At 36.3% G+C, this 20,317-nt stretch overlaps 1 protein-coding gene and 1 long non-coding RNA gene across 3 annotated transcripts in view; one reads left to right on the top strand and one right to left on the bottom strand.

The window, feature by feature from the left end:
* The window catches only part of LOC119075437, a 28,884-nt gene extending 28,682 nt beyond the window's left edge, over positions 1 to 202 (bottom strand). Inside the window, exon 1 of the long non-coding RNA XR_005087398.1 lies at positions 44 to 202. This is a non-coding gene — a long non-coding RNA (uncharacterized LOC119075437). The remainder of the gene's footprint in view (positions 1 to 43) is intronic.
* Positions 203 to 4,726: 4,524 nt separating this feature from the next.
* LOC119075482 (RNA-binding protein 1) lies at positions 4,727 to 13,425 on the top strand. 2 transcript variants are annotated; one of them, XR_005087405.1, is made up of 5 exons: positions 4,727 to 4,884; positions 5,927 to 6,152; positions 6,218 to 6,325; positions 9,439 to 10,619; positions 12,889 to 13,425. XR_005087405.1 is itself a non-coding variant. In XM_037181933.1 (4 exons), exons 2-4 carry the CDS (start codon positions 5,941 to 5,943, stop codon positions 12,974 to 12,976), a joined length of 408 nt encoding a protein of 135 aa, XP_037037828.1. In that variant the 5' UTR covers positions 4,727 to 4,884; positions 5,927 to 5,940; the 3' UTR covers positions 12,977 to 13,425. The 2 variants fall into 2 exon arrangements, 1 of the variants encoding a protein (XP_037037828.1); XM_037181933.1 differs by lacking the exon at positions 9,439 to 10,619.
* The last annotated feature ends 6,892 nt before the right edge of the window (positions 13,426 to 20,317 follow it).

The raw sequence follows: 20,317 nt of genomic DNA, 5'->3' as shown, positions 1-20,317 counted from the left end.
TGTAATTCTGAAGTTCGAAAAAAATTGGGAATTTTTTCGGAACTTAAAAATAGGCATTGCTGCCTGACATGTTTAAAATTGACAGCTAAATCCAGATCATCTGTCAAGTGTAATAGATCATCTTCAAGGACGTTTGAAATGTCATCCACGGTAAAACAAATTCATGCAAGTGACTGAATGAACGAAATATTTAACGAAACTTAAGTGATGTTATGTCTGGAAGTACCGTTCCTTGAAGATAATCTATTCCATGATTTTGCAAAAATCCCAAAAAATTGGGTTTTATGCGAAAGTTTTATCAGAAAAACTTGACTTTTTGATTCAAATTTTATCCAACTTTTTTTATCAAAATCTTTAACTGAACGAGTGGTGCATAAAGGGGGGTCACCAAAAAATCTGAATTTTAATTGGATGTGGTATGGAATCGAAATGTCTGCTTTTTCAATTTCTATCTTAGACAATAGAAGACAAAACATTTTGTTTTTTGAATTTTTAAGTTTAATTGTACAGTACAACCATCGAGTCACTGTGACTTGTTAATAATAAACAGAAAAAGAGCAATTTTAACGATGCACGAGATTTATTCAGATATTTGCGCGCTTTTTATTCTAGTAATTAAAAAAGAAAATCAACAAAAAAAGCATCATCTCTCTCTGATTAGATCTTAAGATTTATTCATAAAAGCAAAAAAAAAATGATTGAAAAAAACGAAGAAGAACAAAAAAAATTATCATCTCAACTCAACGATCCTATTATCTATGTAAATACATCGGAAAAATTCATTCAAATTTATTATTTCGTAATTATAAGATTATTATTCTAGGTGTTTAATTGTAGCTAATTTATGAACTCAAATTATTTTTTTTGTAATTTTAATTTTTACTCAAAGGTTTTTATTGTATTTTATAACGTATCTTTTGTGATGAAAGGTACCCAATGGTAATCCAAATTTATTGGAAAGCAAAAGTGGCGGAAACGAACATTTTTGCAGAATGACAAAAAAAGAAGAAAAATTTATAATTTGTAATCGAAATGAAAGAATTGAATGGAATTTTGCATTTTTGTGTTATAATGATTAAATTTGATGTCTTTTTTGGTGTATTGTTTAGCGATTATTGTGATTTAAATTTTAAAAATATTTAAAAGGAAACAAATAAAGAAACAAAATTGCGATTAAATTTTTGGACTTTTTTTTGAAGTAACTAAAGGAAAATAAGGAAGAAGTCCCGTCCTTATCGTTTAAAAAAAGTGTCAACTTTCCATATCCTACTCTCCAACTCTCTGCAAACCTTGACAGCGTGACAATTATGCCTTAGGAACTTAATTGAAGGGGCTAAGATAGGACAAAGTGAACAGTAAAGCTGACGTTATCCAAGCATAACCATATGTTGCAAATTCCAAATCGTATGATTGATGGTGTTGCTAGAAGTTTATATTTTAAAATCACGATTGTGACTTATTCACACATTTTGGAGACCTATTACGCTGACTTCTGTTAAGCGAGGTAGTTATAGTGTGGAACAAGATGTATTTCGATAGAAACGTCATCTCATCCATTTGTTAAAAACAAAAAAAATGGAATAGAAACTCTTGCCATCTGTTTTGTGATAGCGAAAATATTTTGTGAGCCACAAGTAAATCATCGACAACGACATTACCTCTCCACACTACATCTACCTTGGAAAAACACTTTGCACTATTGAGCTACCTAAACCCTTAATTGAAGGGATAAATTAAGAGCCAAATTGTTCGCAAAGGCGTTGAGGTTATGACTCTGTGGATGCTCTCGTTCGTTATCAGCTTGTGAAATATCGTTTTTACAGTATGATGTAACACACCTATATCTCGGATGCTATAAAGCTTATAGAGTTACATCCTGTCCGAAGCACTTGGACTTAAATTTTGGCGCCAACACAACCTCACTTTGAAGTTTTAACGAACAAATTTGTTTAAGATGGGGTTATGTTTGCTTTTGCGGATGACGGTCGGTTGTTTTCGGCTTGTCAAAATTAGTTTTTACCGTACGATGGAAGAAACCTATTGTGTTTTATTTCAACACGCTTCAATGAAGTATGATATTCACCGAGACAAAATATATACAATGTGCATGGAGAAGAGCAAGGTTCTGAAAGAACAGGTTGAGACACTCACAAAGGCGGGTGACACAAAATTTCTTAAACGCACTCATTACATATTGTGTACAAAGTCAACTTTGAAAGCTTTTTTTGTTAAGTTGAAATCGTCATATACATTTCACAAACCTAGTTGGCGCCACAGGAAAATTTTGATGCAACCGCCCTCTTGGTCAACTCGAAAGTGTCTTATCCTGTTCTTTCAGAAGCTTCGATAACTCCAAGGTAAATAAAGCGTGGTGGTAATGTCATATATCGTCGACAATATGACTAAAGGGCATATCTCCGATATCTCAGGAACTACTGAACCGATTTAGAAAAACTTTTTTTTCTGTGAAAGGTATGAAGGTATGAGGTATGAAAGTTATGAATTTTGAGCATAAAAAAAGTTCAGTGAAATCAGCACTTTTCGTCGTATTCTCTAGAGGCTTTTCAGTTTTTCCACAATAACTTCTGAGTCGTTTGGCCGATTGACTTCATGTCGAGCTCAAAATTCATTACTTTTTACTACCTTCCACGGAAAAATAAAATTTTATCAAAATCAGCTCAAAAGTCTTTCAAGTTTTGTTTAAAAAAGGCTCTTTTTTCAGTTTTTCGACAATATCTTCCGAACTATATGGCCGATTGACTTTACGTGGGACTCAAAATGCATAACTTCTCACTACCTTCCAAGGCAAAAAAAAAATTATCAAAATCGGTTTCTGAGATATGGGAGATACGCTCTTTAGTTATGTTGCCGACGAAATAGCCGAATCAGCTGTGCGGTGGCACGCAAGTTCGATACAAAACTTAGCTCCTTAAAACAGAAAATGGAATCGGTTTTGTCATTTGTATCGAGCTTATGCAGGCCTCTCACACCTCCTTATTTCCTTGTTTTTCCTTATTTTTATGAAAACCTCCTTATTTTGTTAAAAAATCCTTATTTTCCTTATTTTTCGCAAATTTTACTGACAAAAAATCAAAAATTAATAATAAAAAAATTCGCTGCGCGGCAAAAATTGATTTTTAAATTATAATTTTATTATTTAACACAAAGAACTCTAATAGAAAAGATAAGTGGTGGCACATAGTTATTCCAATATGATTGATTTACTGGACTTACCATGTATTTTTGTGGTTTGCTTCTCGAGTAGAACTATTTTATTTACCATTCACATCACTTATAAGACAACGGTTTTTAAAATGGAATGGAATGAGTCATTTATGCGCCTTTCAATTCTAAAAGACACTGTTTCACATTTTTTTTAAATTTCTTATTTTCGGACTTATAGAGGCCAAGCCAAAGTAAATGGCATTCCCTCAAAACGGGGATTGCAAAAATGTTTTTTCGATATAATTGAAGCAAGAGACAATGAATTAAGTTTATATTAGGTGGCATTAATAGACACAAATGTTGGTTATGGTCACCGGTTAGTTCCGATTGATCTTAGGAAGTTATATTCGAAAATAAGGTCGATTTTCAATCGGAATTGGAGGCTTGCAATAAAAGAGTTCTGCGTAACTTACCCATGACAAAAAAAGTGGACAATCTCGCATGCTATGAAAATAAAACCACATGACTGTTTGTTCATTTGCAAGTTTAGTAGCATAGTGCGTACTGAATTTTCCATTACAATAAGTGACTCAAGTAAGCTCTCAGCAGGATTTTTCTTAGATAAAAATCCGCTGAACGTATTCTGTAAAGATTCCATCAGAAGGTGTCGGACAAAATATATAAAAAAAAATGTTCGCCCCCGTGAAACAGCTCGAGCCTAAAGCCTCTGCTAATCAAATTGGTATCTGCAAATATTGATTGCAATCTTTTGACTGCTAAACTTTTACGATACCATACACACCCTATTTGGTTCGATAAATATCAATTTATACCACTCAACATCATACACTGGATTTCATAAATAACTATTTCGTTGCCCGAAGTCGAGTACACTTCAAAGGACATGAAAAACCGATTTTGTACTTTTCGAACAGACACTTGCAGTTCATGACAAATTCGTTAAATTTGTAAAATAGCGAAAATTTTAAGTTAAAAATTTGTATTTTTCTCCTTATTTTTCCTTAATTTCAATTAACAATTTCCTTATTTCTCCTTATTTTTGAGCTAAAACCTCCTTAATTCCTTAATAAGGAGTCCGGAATTAGAGTGAGAGGCCTGCTTATGTGCTAGTCTGAATGGCATTACCTCCACACTATATCTACCTTGGATAACTCTATATTTATGCATTCACACACAAGCCAAAAATCGATTTGATTCGTAAGTCTATCGTTGCGTAAACGTTCCGTAAATAATCAATCCATACAACGACTATACAGTGATCAGCAGCAATAATGTCATTTAATGTACGTGTTCAAACAACGTCTTTACTATAGCATTTCATCGACCCTTGACTGATATCGGATTCGTAAATAAAATATGTATGAAAATGAGCCAAACGAGATAATCTCTCCCTAAAAAATCTCGTTAAGAATTTGAATAGTTCCGCTCTTTCAACTGCAGTAAAATGTTTGACAATGACAGTGTTACCATAGTGGTGACACCACCAAAATGTCAAATATGCCAAAAATGTCAGTTCTTTGGATTTTTTCCAGCAATTTTATTGCAAACGCGTCTGTGTGTCAGTCATTGTAGCGAATATATTTTAGCAGTGAGGACGTGTCGTCCATTGTATATTTTTGTCGCTTCTACATTCTGTAAATAAAAGTGACAAAGAAGTCGATTTCCTGACAACCAAAGTGTTAATCATATTTGCATAATGTAAGTCTACTCAAAATTTCACGTGAAAACGGTGTAAATTGCGTTCTATCCTGGGAGACTTACCACCCAACGCTGCACACGAATAGTGGCCATGTTGAATTCTATTCGGACGGGGAAAAAATCGTTCTTGAATGAAAATCTTGTGTGTGTTAGTCTCCTGTAACAAGAAAGTGCAAATCAATGTTAATTAATTCAGATGGATCGCGTCCCTATAAATAGACCGGCGAAAATTTGCCATCATTTTCAGCGTTTCATTTCAAAATTCGATTCGTGGATCGGTGTGTTCGGACAACTTTACTTTCACCATTTTGGTATTAATGAGGTCATCGCTGGAGACCTTGAGAAACCTGTGTGTGGTGTTAATACGAACGAACGAAGAAGGATTTCAAAATGGCATTTCACGTTTGAGAGATGGCGACAAGACGCGGCAAATTGTTTCATATTTTAGCTAATTTATGGAAAACGCGCTTTTGACATTCGGTTATCTAAACTGATGGGTTGAGTAATATCGGTTCGGCATTGGATAGATATATGAGCGAATTAGTTGGGTGTGTATGTGAAGGGAAGCAAAGAAATCTTTCAAAATGTCACGATCCATCGGTATGATGTTACAGCTTCAAGATCGCAATATATGCACGATATAAGAGGACTATCGGTTTGATTTGTCATTTTCCGACCGATTCATAAACCTAGCGGTTTACCTATAACGCAGCTACGCTTGCAAACCGAATCGAATCGTTCAACTCGACTTTGAGAAACTGGGCCCCAAAACCGAAATCGTTTCTTTCCGGACGATATCACTGTAGTATCTCGTATCGAAAAGATATGAAGGACTTCAGTATCATCTGTTGGAGTGACTTCCAATGACCCAATGTACACAATGTCACTAGTGTCAAAGCTCAACTGACTGAGACTATCAATAAATAGTGCAGTTTGATCGAGTGTGTCTCTAGTTTGTAATAGACGGGTTTCTAAATTTGGGTTCTGCCTTGCCCTGCCGGTGTGTAATCACCCCAAATAAATTTCCTTTTCCATCTTTCAGCTCAAACCATCAACATGTCGTCCCGCTACCGTGAATGGGACCTACAATGCAAAGTCTACGTCGGAAATCTGGGCTCGTCAGCATCAAAACACGAAATCGAAAATGCATTCGGCAAATACGGACAATTGCGAAATGTTTGGGTCGCTCGCAATCCACCGGGTTTCGCATTCGTTGAATTCGAGGATCGACGGGATGCCGAAGATGCGGTTCGTGCATTGGACGGATCGTGAGTTTTGGAAAAAAATGAATTAATTTTGAGAACCATGAAATGATTGATTGCTTTTCATGTAGTCGATGCTGTGGCACTCGTATTCGGGTGGAAATGTCATCGGGTCGATCACGACGTGATGACCGTAAAGGACGCGGTGGTGGTGGCGGCGGCGGACGTAATCGATACAGGTATGTTGCGACAATTGTCTGTTTTTCCGTCAGTTAACTGCGAATTGACAGTGAAAATGTTTTTCGTTGTTTTTGGTTTGATATATTAAACAGAACTCAAAAATCTTTTTATTTTTTGACTGTGTGTCCAGAGGCTTGTGTCAAACGGTGTAGGATATCATAATAATTTCAGTTCGGTTTCTCGGTTTCATTTTTATAATTGATCCCTTGTCAGTCGATGAAAAGTTGTGGTCCTTGTTCGGTCCAGTAACAACCTTTTTACCACTAAGACATTCTTAATTAATTCGAATAAGTTGTCACGCGACACAGTAAGCACAGATTCCACAGTTTCAGTTTCAGATGTGTCAAGACCCTGAATATCCATCGGTCCCCATTACGCGACTTTTCAAGCTTTAACTGTTGAAACGGAAAAATCATTTTTCGTGTAACGGCAATCAGTCAGTCTAAGACGAGAAATGTTTGCTCTGACATTTGATTTTTCGGCTATTGCATGGCCATAACGAGGATGGGTTCAGCGTTAACGAAGAGATATTTCGGCTCAGTTAAACGTAACTGGCCTTGATGACAATGTCGAAATGAGAGGTCAAACACGCATGAAATTTGTATTTCGAAAATTCGAACTTTAAATTTCGATTAATTTTCATTGATGAATTTCGGACATTGTCCTCAAGGCCAGTTATATTTAACTGATCTTCGCTCTCCGTTAATAGTCTACGTTGTGTTCAAGAAGAGCTATTTCGGACTGGTGTATTACAACTGGTCTCGGGGTCATGTCTTAATGAGAGAAATCGTATAGAAATTCGGAGTGGACTTACTCTTACTGTTTTCGTTCAGTCATGATTTTTTGACAGCTGACAGCGAGACAAGTTAAATTTAACTGGTTTTTGCCCCCTTTAAACACTCCATTGTGAAACCAAGTTGATGTCAAAAATCAAAAGGCTATTGCCAGATGAAGTTTTGAAAATTTTAAAATAAATTTTTTATGGAATGACTGTCGGCCTAACAAGCCACACGTGCCTTTTCTACTTGTCATGAGTACGACAGACTTTTTAGTAAAAGTTAAAAATTTTAAATTTCGTTCTTTATGTGTCACCTCCGCCATTTTGACACCAATTTTGGCTTTATTACCATGAGTTATACGCTAGACATATCCTTGTTAGGGTTCTACCAGCTCTCTGAAATTAAAGTGCCCGAACAAACATTATTCGTGACCTCAAACTGAGATCTATTTTTCTTGCATGAACGTCGTGAGTCTCTAACTGATTTTGTGGAAGGGCTGGACCCAAATTAAATTTAAATCCACGACTCTTCACACCCTCCAACCAACGACAATCGAATGGAACATAAAAATTGATTACCACAGATCGGCTGTTCGTTACACAAGCGTCTGGACAGAATCGACCATACTTTTTCTTAGCAATTTTTTCCCCAATTATGATTTTACGTGTCATTTATAACTCTGCATTGTTCGCTTTTATTTTTTAACCAAAGAAAAAAAAATATTCAAAATAGAATTGAGGGGGAAAGAGATGTTCGATGTAACGAAAAGAAGCGCGGGTCGCGGATATAGAGCCATCGATAACCGGAGAAAATAATGATTTTAGTTTTGTTTCTTTTCTCGTTTTTAAAAAGAAATTTCGTTGCGTTGCGTTGTTGTTATAAAACGTGTTTATTGGGTGGCAAATGGAATCGAATTCCAAAAATGATTTTTTTTTGTTTATTTTGGTTTGAAATGTTTGTTAGGGGCCGTTCATAAATTACGTAACGCAAAAATCAACATTTTTCAGACCCCCCCCCCGGGTCTGTAACGCTAAAAGGGTCAAGTTTGACCCAATTTTGTTAGAACCGTAACGCTTGCCTCATACCCCCCCCTCCCCCCTCTAGCGTTACGTAATTTATGAACGGCCCCTTACGAAAACTTTTTTTTTTCATTTATTAAATTGACGGAATTCAATTGCTGCAGAAAATTAAGGTCTCCATGTAAAAAAGCATATTTTACTTCTGCAGAAGGCCCCAAAACGATTTGTTCTTTAGTTGCCGGTTGTTGATTAGATTGTGGAAAAACGTATTGTAAGGGTCAATAAAACATTTGTTAAAAAAGACTTCCATTCTCCACTGACCGATTCAATATGCACAGTACAGGGTAATATAGTGTCACAGTTCGAACAGTTAGCACAGTTTTCGAACAGTTAACTTTATTGATTGTTTTACGTCGATATAACGCAATTGTCATTATGTTGATAATGCATTGTTTACCCGCAGCGTCAACTGTGCTAACTTCATATACAACTATTTTTCTCAGCAGCATGAACTGTTCGAAAACTGTGCTAACTGTCCGAAGTATCATTTATATATTGATAAAGTCTGATGCTCGATTTCTGGGCTTGATGTGTGAGGATTATGCTAAGTGTAGTCCAGTCATCTTGTTAATTGTCTGGTGCATATAACAGGTACAACCGACGCCTGAGATTCTTTCATAATTTCAAAACTGTTCGGGTTTGGAGCCTATGGAGAATAGGGTTTTTGATCAAAGAAGAGACTGTGTCTCCACTTCACTTCTATCTCAGAAATTGTATCAGAGTCGGTTTTAAGGTCTAGTCGTACTCTTGCCTTCAGCATCGACATATAAAGCCATTTTTACCCGCATCAGAGTTTTCGAATTTATTCCATCGCTTTCTGACTACCAAGTCAATGACTCCAAAGTTAGTGCCTCTTACGATTTCTAATCATTACAGTATTAACTGAAAACGAATACGTTCTCCATTAGGTGACACAGTTGGTAATTGGCTAGCCGAAGGGATTTTTGATTCTTTGTATGAACGAAGGTGATTCCACAAATTTGCGTCTTTCAGCACCCAAAAAAACTGTTGGTTAGCCAAGCCGACCGACCCTGCTCTTCACAATCAATTATCCGAAATGTTCTCTGTTTACGCATCTTCTGCAGTATTAAAACTGTGTGTGTACTACACGGGCACACTGCAGCAATTGAATTTTCGTCAAAATTAAAAATGAATTTGTCTGAGCAATGATTTAGAAAGAAAAATTTAGTTACAACAACAACAACATCAAAAAAAAAGATCGAATTAAATGGATGTGGTGTTATAAAATTTCAGGGCATTTTCCATCTTCAAACATCTTTACCTCAACATCCACAAGTTTACATCTACCGCCACAACTTCAACTACGCCTTCTAGTCCATCGATAGCGATGCTTCTTCATTTTCCACATTTTATTCTCAATTTTCTGTCGCCTACTTGAACGTAGCGCACCATCAGCTCAAAATGTATAAAATCAAAAGCTCCAACAATTGAAAACATTGTGCTTGCGAAGCACACACAACAGACACACACATGCAACGCGCGCATTACATGACACATACGCATTCATAGCGATGTTTGCAACGGGACCGAAAAAATTTAAGTCAAACGAAAACGAAATGCGAAAATTGTGTGTTCGTCTCAACCTCAGACCGAATGTTTAACAAACAAAGAGCAAAATGTAGCTGGAACGCTTTGCGAAACTATCATTCCCTTTATAGCGATAAATCACACATCACCTACCAACCACCACCACCACTACCACAACCACAACCAACCACCACCCATCCTGCGTTCTAGAAATTAAGTTTTTTTATCTTCAAAAAAACAAACAAACCGAAACGTAAATAGGCGCTTAATATTAACCAACGATATCCATCAACGATCCATCGCCAAGTATAACCTCTTTACCACCACACAAGCCGCGTGTATGCGTCCGTCATCCGAATGTATCGTCGACGTAATAGAAAGTTAATAAACCGTCGATTCATTCGATTGGGAATAGGAAGCGATCCGAAAGTCACAAAATTTAATCAGCGTCACGTACAGTGTCCCCACAGTCACCGCTACAATAAACAACCGTGTCCACACCGATCAAGTTTTCAAATTTTGCGGGCATCAATCAAATTCTCCTCTTCTTTTTGCTACTACCAAATAATCAGCCACAAAACATCAATATATCGTCACAACCACTACAAAATCAAAAAAAAAAATTGTAATTACCTACTACTACTACAACTACTACTACTACCAACCACCTCAACAACAATTTTACAAACAACATGAAAAAAAGAAAAAAAAATCGCAAAAAAATGAGAAAGCAAAAAATTTGTAAATAATTCACATTCCCCGATGTTCTACTTAAAAATTGACTGCATCCTACTACTATACTACTACTATATTATACTACTACTACCAAAAGTACCAAAAATCAACACCATCGAAATCAACCACTCTTCCACGGCATCATTTTAGTGGTTTGTTGTTTCATTATTTTTTTTTTGGTTTTTTTTTTGTTAATTTTTGAAATATTTTTCTTTTTGTGGTTTTGAAAATCATTTTTTTTTTGTTTATTTGTTTCGTGTTGGATGTTGTACGGATCAAACATTTTACAATTTTTGTCAGTTAATTATTTTTGGTAGGGTCCGCTCTCTGGCTAGCCAAATCGATTAATTCATGCGCAACATTTTAGGACGATTTTAGGGCCAACAATACGAGACATATGAATGCTTCCTTGGTACAAAGATTCTCACACCAATATGAGCCTCCAGCCTGAGGTGGAAATTCCAGTGTCTTGTGTACACACTAGCCAGACACCGTCTGGCAGACAGCCCGTTTTCGTGTTTCATTTCACATCCAGTACGGCCATTAGTCCTAAGAAAACTGCAGCTGTTCCGAGAACCTCTTCAAAACTAAGGTTTCTTGGCTGTGCAAGGCTTCAACGTATTTCAAATTTCAAATATTTTTTTTTCAAATTCCGAAGTACCGTGGCAAGCCTATACAGTAAAGTAAAATGTCAGCGCAGAGTAGCCACAAAAATATGTCTGCAGACCAATTTTTCGTCAAACAATTTCTTTCGGAAAATAATCCTTCCGACAAAATTTATTCTAATTTGTTACTGTTTTGTTGGCCCTACCAAAAACTCATTAATTCACTTATGCGCGCAACGTACTGCCGCACAAAGTCCTGTCAGTGTAAGAATCAATAAATCCCTTGGCCCATAATGTCTTTCAGACAATAATAACAAGAAACTCACATCGCTAAATTTCCAATTTTCCAATATTGATTCATTTGTGGGTTGAGGTCACATACTTAAAATCCTGCCATGAGTAATGCACGTTTAGTAGTTACAATGTGGAAAGTCGTCACCAGTTTGTAAAAGCTTCTGTATACATAACGCAAAAGTGTACGCGAAAGGGACCTAAACCAAATTTTCCTTTTGTCCCTCTGTCAAGTTTGACAGTACAACAAAAGAAAAATTTGATTTAGGTCCCTTTCGCGTCGCGTTATGTGCAGCTAGAGTTCGTGTCGGTTATTCAAAGCTTGGAAAACTCTTAAATATTTACAGTTTCAAAGAAGCTTTTCAAACTGGTGGCGACATGTCTGAATGTGTTCAAAAGAAAATGTCTGTTGATGGGGGCTAACAACGTCAAATGGAATACAATTCAAGTTGCTTGAAACTGCTTGGACGCTAAGTTCAGAGCCCGTAATAACTTTGTGCGTTGAATCAACTTAAGTTGTAACTCGTTTTGGCATTGTTACCAAGGGTAAATGGGGAATGTATCGGTTCTGATGCTATTGTGACCGCAATGAATTTTTTTAATTTCAATTTCAAAAAATGTTTCTCATCAAAAAAAAAGAATTTTTTTTTTGCCCAATTCATGTGATAATTTTGACCTAATTTCTTTGGCATTTCTTTTACCAATTCTACGTTAGAATTAGACGAGATGGCGCTGGACTTGTAGATTCGAAATCGAGGTTTACATTTTTCAAGTAAAGAAAAGAAAAGATGACAGCGCCACCTCATTTATATCATGGACACATTTTAATCTGCAAAGTTCTTCAAAACGAATGCGTGCTCTGACGTGTTAAGCCGATATAACATATCGTATTTTATGTGCGCTTTGGAGAGCTTTCGGAAGCTTTTCAGTTTCTTTTGTATTCCATAGGGAAAGGGAAAGATTTAAGTGGAATCCAAAAGCAGCTTAAAAGCTTTCGAAAGCTCTTAAAAGCTTTCGAAAGCTCTTAAAAAGCAGAGATACAAAATGCGTTATTTCGGCTAAAGACGGCAGTGCTGTGGAGCGAAGAGATCAGTTGACGTAAAAGCTTTATAGCGTTAAAGCATTTTTGTTGTTGGCTCCTTTCAAGAGCTTTCATCTTGTTTTGAAATCCAATAACGAAATGGAGTTTCCATTCAATTTCATCATAAAGCTCGAAAAATCTCCATAAAGCTTGATGGTTCATGATTGATCAGTCGTTCGCTTCGCTCCCAACAAGTACACTTAGCTAAAAAAGAGAGAAGAAGCTAAAGAAATGCCGAAGAAATTACGTTCTTTGTTTAGATTCTCATAGTCCACACACCGACTATATACACACTATACACACAAAATACACTGCACACTGTTTTTCGTCTGGAAAACTAGAAAAAAAAATTGAAAATTTAACAACATGACCATGTTCGCCTGTTACACATTTAATGTGAAATTAACAAATTGTTTTCTGTTTGTCTCTTCCTTTCGATAACAGGTCTCGTTCGCCACGTCGATCCCGCTCTCGTTCCCGCAGCTTGTCGCGTGAGCGTCGAAGTCGATCCGATTCAAGGGATCGCTACTGATGGATGCAAAGCAGGAGAAAAATTTGAGGACAAAGAGAAAGAATTTTTTTTTCATTTGAATACAGCTCACAGGACGTCTTTTTTTAACTATTTTTTTTCTGGCTAAATTCAACGTAATTTTAAACTATTATAATAGCGCGAACACTCTCTTGGAATGGGGAAAGTGTTTTTCTCTAATTTTTTTTTTCTTCTTAGTTTAAGAATCAAATAAGTTCATTAAGTTAATCAGAAAATACTTCGTTAGGTAAAAAAAAGTATTAAAAAAAAGCAAAGAAAAAATATCCAACAAAAATCAGTTCAATGATCGGATAACACGGACACTTTCATTGGATTGACAGACAAAATGAATTTATTTTCAAACCATTTGACTCGCTGATCTTATATTTTTCATGAGAGTATTTTTGTTCATCAATTATTTTATAAATAAAAGTGATGTAATTAATGAAAAATCGGTCTTGTTGGCTTTTATTTTGGGCAAGGAGCGATTTTCAGGCGTTTCAATATCCCCAGGAATCTGACGTCTTAGCCAATAAGAAGCTAAAAGGTAAGACTCTACTCTAGTTTGCTGCACCGATCGATTGTTATAGCAACGACTCATTTATTGAACGATAAGGCGACAATTTGGCACTTTCCGAATGTGTACAAATGGTGGTATAGTACTCTCGATGCCCTGAGTACTAAACATATCCGTTGGTCCTGTGGTGATCATAGCATGTCATTGAATAGCAACCCTAGAAAGAGCCTATAAATACTGGGCATTCTTTGTACATAAATTCATTCAATCACCGGCACTCGCCAGTAATACATTCCCGTGTTTCATATGTCCACTTGTAAAGTGCTGCGAATTTCTTTCACTACTTCCCGGTGGACCTTTTCAATTAAACGATCGCCGTAACCATCCACAAGATTGGCTGCAGCGTCATCTCCTTCGTCGCCTTGGAAAGATTTAATTCCCGGGAAGAGGTCAACTTCCACAAAACCATTTAATACGCAGTTCTGTAGCGCAAATCCTCGAATAGTAGAATCTCTGATCGGAAATCAAATTTGAAAGATTTATTAGAAGTAATTTGGAGGCCGTTATGGGACCTCTTCTTTGTCAATCCGTTCGGCTCGATTCGGATAAAACAGGAACTGACGGATTCATCCGCGAATCCAAGATAAAACAAGGAACCCTTTCTGTATACACATTTAATCCTTCCATTAGAAATTGAATTAACTTTGAGAAAACGTCTGATTACTTCGAATTATCTCGACAACTCAGAAGGTTCCGTGTTCATATCATACCAAAAGATGAACACATAGTATGAGACTGAGTACACACACAAGTGTCAAAACTTTGTTTAGCTTTTGTGGGGGCTCAATCACAGACTGCCACGAGTCTGCAAGGATAGTGGTGAAATGTAATTTCATTTCGATTGTAATTCGCTATACTTGTTCGTGTGCAAATTGATATGTGCTCCTAGAGCATTGTATAAAGTACCACTGTAGCCATGGCCTGATGAGAAATTGTGTTTTTGAACTGCATTTAGATTTGAGGACTATTTCCCAGGACTTTCAATGGACAATGGATCGAAAATTTAATTTCATAACGAGTTTGATTTTTAAATTTCGTATAGCAAAAGACCGACTCGAAGGCAGTGCCATCTCTGATTATTGTGGTAGTGACGACAACAATTTCTACAATATATTAATGCAAAACGTCGAAGGACGTATTTTCTCTCAGATCGAGACAGTGGCCAGACGTCCTACTAACACAAAAGTGAAATAAAGTTATTTGTAAACAGGAAGCACCACCTAAGGCGTTCGACATTTTGAGCCAGGTGTCATAATGTAGATGCGTAGTCCAATGTCAAGGTTTCAAAATAACACGCACATATACACACATCGTGTACACACACAGTATTGCTAACAAATTTCATTTTAACCTCACTTTTCGGTAATTACATCTAATATGTTTTACATGCTTTTGTTTTCCCCAGAGTCGAAAGTGGCTTATTACACATAGGGAAAACAAGAAATTTGGTTTAGGTTTCAAAAGCTTGTAAAATCCATCACATAATTCGGGAAAAATGTTATCCTTTGTTATGTAAATAACTATTTCTTCCGCCTTGAAATTCTTTTTAAAAAGTATGTTTTGTTAATTAAATTTAAATAATGTTGACACGAAGCATGTGTGCAATTGAATCTATATCTACCATCTTAGGTATGGTTTCCACTAAACAAAAAGTATTCCGTGAGAGAGCGAGCTGTCAAATAAACAAAGCAAAAATTGAAAAAAGTCAATTTCTGGGCCTTAGAATCATAATTCGACGTATTTCGTTAATGCACGATCGAAAGTGATTGCTAAGTAAAGCTGAAATTGTTGCAATGTTTTTGTTTTATTTTTCGTCTCATTATGATCCTTACGGCACAGAAAACGTAGTTCGTGAATCGTGACGAAAGCAGAACACTTGTGACGAAAAATACTATTTGTCTCTCACACGGAATTCTTTTTTGGTACAGTCGAAGAAAAATAGATTTCGGTAACGAATACAATCCAAACGATGTTATTTAATCCACAAGCCATTTACAAGTTATAATACATTGATTGGATTGTATTGCCAGTTTCTTATTTTTCTTCACACGGAATTGAAATTGGAAACCGACACATTCTGTGTTTTGTGGTTTATTGATTTTTTGTGAATTTTGCATGCATTTTTAGAATGGAGAAATCAAAAACTCAAGTAAAACACAGAAACATAAAATGTGTCGGTTTTCAAAATTCCGTGTGTGTAAGTGGAAATCAAGCACCAATGAGAAGTTCTGAGAACAATTGGATTACCTTGTTGGAGTGAATTAAATTCAATTTTCTCAATTTTCTTCCGCAAACATTTTCCGTTTCTCTTTTGTAAAAGTCTTGCGTCTCTATATAGCACTATATACCTGCCAATAAACTCTTTTTTTTGTAATTCTTATGGTTATTTTTAGCAATTTTATTGGAATGCGTAATATTATTTCAGTTTAACGGGAACATTCAATAACGTTAGTTTTTGCTAAGAAAAATGTCATCTTATGATTCAGTGGGCCCTTTGTACGCAGAAACAGAGAGTTCTTGGACATGTGGATTTCAAGAATATGAACGGCTCATCATTGAATATTATCGTAAAGAAGCTGACAGTCAAGAACATCGATCAAAAGAATTGAAAACATTAAATGAAAAGAAAAATTCCGAGCAGATCCTAGGAAATGTTGTGTACATAATCGGTATTATCGTGCTCATGGTTATCCTTGCAACAATTTTATATCGGATGTGCGGTAGTGAAAGAAAGAATATCGAAAGGTTCCGCAGACATAATTTGCAAAATCGTTGTCGACCTGTTGAGCCCACAGAATTGGAACTGGTCAATGAGCATCATGCCCGAACATCGAACCGAAATTCTCAAACAGTCCAAACTCATCGGATTCATCGTCATGCAACAACAATTGCACCAACTTTTAATGATAATCAAAGCAATTTAATGATTCCAACAACAAACAACGAAGAACACATGTCAGAAGATCTGCCGCCAAGCTATGACGATTGCATTAAAAATGTATCGGCATTTCAGACTATGCAGGTTATTTAGTATACGGTATACAAGTTAAACTTAATTTCGTTTTTATTGCAGAATGAAATGCTGGTCATTTTCAGATTCCACTTCGGCGAAGGCCTGCTTTTTGCTCATCCATCTCCCTTCTTGTTGAAAATATGATTTCTACAATCGTGAATACCTTCAGCTCGTCCTAAAAGTTACATAGAATTGGTTGTGCCACCGTTCAACAATAATGCCTACAATTACGATTCGACGTCGTTTCCTGTTTTCTACTTTTTGACGAACTTTTCTAATAATTGTTACTTTTTCGGTGATGACTGTACTCCGAGGGGCAAACCACTCGATTTGCAACTCTTTTTCTGTGCAACTCTTTTGCAACTCTTTTCGTATTTAACTTGTTTTCATCCAAAAAATGTAAAGAAAATCAACAACATTTGTTAAAAACAAAAAAAAATGGAAAAACATTAAACGTTCCTTATAAAGATATTGTAAAATGCCGACATCGATGTTCTTAAGGAGCGATAAAAATATTTAATGGAACCGATAAGGGTAAAATTTACAACGATTATCGGTAAATTATTGGCAAATCCCATTGATTTCTACGATGTGGAATCGAATGCAAAATCAACGGGCGGGCATTCAAATTCAATTTTTCTCATCTTGATTGTTCTATTTTTGTCAAAAACGGACATTTTTTTTTTTTTTTATTTATTTATAGATCAATAAACAGACTTTTTCAGCCCAATAACATATTAATCTTAAACTAAAAAACACAAATTATCATAACCAAAATCCAAATCCAGATCATTGCTAATTTCTAATCCAGTCACATTGTTAATCAGTTATTAAATTTAGCTCTAACCGTTTTCTTAAACCAATCAAACCTCCCATTAATTATATCAACACCTGAGAAATATTCGTCGTGATTTTCTTGCATCCGATGAAGAGGTTCATTACGCACAATGTTGCTGCTCCACTGTGGGGTATAGAAGACCCGATTGTTTTGTCGAGTCTCACGACTTCTATTGTGGTACGAAAGTTGACGAATTAGAGAAGAGTCAATCCCGTCATGAATCAGTTTGTACAAAACTATCTCATCATTTTCCAGTCTCCTGTTCGCCAGTGAATGCAGTTGGAGGTGCCGACATCTATTTACGTAATCTACTTTCGGGATTCGAAACTTGTAAAAGAACATACGCGTAAATTTGCGTTGAACCTTTTCGATGATCTCAATGCGATCTTTGTATATCGGATTCCAAACTGAAGCACAATATTCAAGTCGGCTTCGAACAAGCGAGTTGTACAGGACAAGCAAACTCTCCCTAGACTTAAAGTATTTACCACATCGAAAGATGAAACCGAGCATTTGATAGGCTTTCCGTGTTGTCATGCTTACGTGTTCTTTGAAAGATAATTTATCGTCGATCATAACACCCAGATCTAATTTCGAACGTACTCTTAGAAGAATGTCGTCTCCAATTTTATATTGATATTCCAGCCTGTTGATTTCAGCTTTGTGGGTGAATGACATGATAGCACATTTTTTGACATTCAGGTCTAGTCTGTTCAGGGTACACCATTTGCGCAATTGATTCATTTCCAGTTGAAAAATGTAGCAATCCCCGCCGTTGTCAACTTTTCTGAGCAGCTTGAGATCGTCAGCGAATCCAAACGACGTTTCCAATGACTGAAGCAGATCATTGACGAATATGGTGAACAAAAACGGGCCCAATATTGAACCTTGAGGCACACCGGAAGTCGGAGTTATCTTTTTTGACTTTCCACCTCCAATTGACACGAACAACGAACGCTCCGATAGATAGGATTGGAACCATGTTACTAAGGGTTTGCTGAATCCAAATTTTAATAGTTTCTTGAGCAGAATGTCGTGGTCGATGCGGTCAAATGCCTTGGAGAAATCGGTGTAAAGTACATCAACTTGACCACCTTTCGCCATCGACTGGGAAACCGACGTCACGAATTCCATTAAGTTTGTTTGTGTCGACCTTTTAACGAAAAAACCGTGCTGGGATGGATGTATGTATTTTCAAGGCACTTCAAGCATGAGCAATACTATCAATAGAGCACTTAAAGTCGACAGTGTATCATATACATTTTGACACTGTAAAAAAATGTGGAAGGCTGACAGCTGTCACTCGAAACACTTTTTCTTGAAGTGCGTTGATTTGATCAAAGAATTTTGCAGTGGTGAAAGAGAATGTAGAAAATAGTGTGCCCTCATCGAGCTCACTTAAATGAACTGGTTTATTCCTAGTAAACTGGACTTTTACATACAAATTTTGACATATCAAGACTTGTTGAATAACTTTCTATTTTCTCTCTTCATCGCTCTTTTAACACTTTAATAACGTTCAGTGAACAGTGTTCACTATTTGTAGTTCAAGTAATCGTTTAAATAACATTTATTATTTATTTCTTCCGCGTGCAACTCTTTTTTTATTCGCGAATGCAACTCTTTTGCAACTCATTTTGAGCGTGCAACTCCGATGCAACTCTTTTTTTTCGCGTGCAACTCTTTGCAACTCATTTGCAACTCTTTTGAGTGGTTTGCCCCTCGTTCTACTCAATCTGATCATCAAATGCTACTTGTCTGTGTAGATAGGTTACTAATTTGTTCCTAAATTTTGAATCAATGAACGAAATATAGAGTTTTACGGGCGGAAAACGTGACTGCTCTTTACAAAAAGTGATTGATAAAATACATCTGTCCTGATGCGTACGATAACAATTTTGTAGACCTAAAACTTGAGGATGTCTCTGGATAGTAACTGAACCGCCTTTCGCCCTGTATTTACATACGCAGTAAGTATTCGGACTTTACCAGCAATTTCCTACGTCTTCCACTGTGATTGATACCAATTACTAATTACATTACCCGAGTGAAAAAAAATCGACGAAAAAGTACAAAAAAGCACACAAACAAATGCGCGAAAATGTGCAGGGTATAGATACACCTACTTTCGACCTTTCTCCATACGAAAACAGTATCCATAACTGTGGATTTACATAGCAACGTAAAAGTGACAGATGCAATGTTTTTTAAATACTGCAACCCGAAATTTCATTCATAAAATTAAAATTATGAATGAAATTTCGAGTTGCCGTATGAGAAAATTTTTGCATCTGTCACTTTTACGTTGCTATGTAAATCCACAGTAAGTGTACAGATTTTAAGTATTCGTCAGTATGCTGCTGTATATGGAATTACCGGGTATGATAGGTTACTCAGCGTAACATTCGAAATTATGAATTAATGCAACTTAATGCAACAAAAAAGGTATGAGCCAAATATTTTGCAAGCACAGTGTAAACATCAAGTGCCTCTGACTCCTTATTAACGAGAGCCTCACATGGGATGACCACTTGGCTGGCGTCATTAAAAAGATTTCACCAATCCACGCCATTAGTCGTATAAATTTATACGTCAGAGAGAGCTTTTTTTTGATACCAACATTGAAAAATGATACTTTCGCCCCGCATATGAGGGGCGAAAGTAAAAAAATGCATCCCACGGGGAGAAAGTACTTAACGAAGAGCGAACGCAACTGAACGAACAGCGAAAGTGACTGACGTCACAGAAAATGAGAGAAATGAGTCGAGTTGTCAAAAAAGTCCGCTCATATTATGCAGAATACTTTGATCAAAATTGTAAAACACTGTGCGCCAGTGTTCTTATTGAAATTAGCATACAAAGTTGATACTTTTTGTTGCTGAATGATTTGTTAGTTATCTGTTAATTTTTGTGTGT

The sequence above is a fragment of the Bradysia coprophila genome, unplaced genomic scaffold (genome assembly GCF_014529535.1).
Source record: "Bradysia coprophila strain Holo2 unplaced genomic scaffold, BU_Bcop_v1 contig_211, whole genome shotgun sequence".
Classification (NCBI taxonomy): domain Eukaryota; kingdom Metazoa; phylum Arthropoda; class Insecta; order Diptera; family Sciaridae; genus Bradysia; species Bradysia coprophila.
Note: the sequence above shows the minus strand (reverse complement) of the source record. Positions and strands in the feature narration are given on the sequence as shown.

What these genes read in the sequence shown, in the direction of transcription:
- LOC119075482 (XM_037181933.1), top strand. Translation starts at nt 5,941, where the DNA reads ATGTCGTCCCGCTACCGTGAATGGGACCTACAATGCAAAGTCTACGTC. An exon ending in GTTCGTGCATTGGACGGATC is followed by an intron (nt 6,153 to 6,217) that starts GTGAGTTTTGGA and finishes CTTTTCATGTAG; the next exon opens with TCGATGCTGTGGCACTCGTA. An exon ending in GGCGGACGTAATCGATACAG is followed by an intron (nt 6,326 to 12,888) that starts GTATGTTGCGAC and finishes TTTCGATAACAG; the next exon opens with GTCTCGTTCGCCACGTCGAT.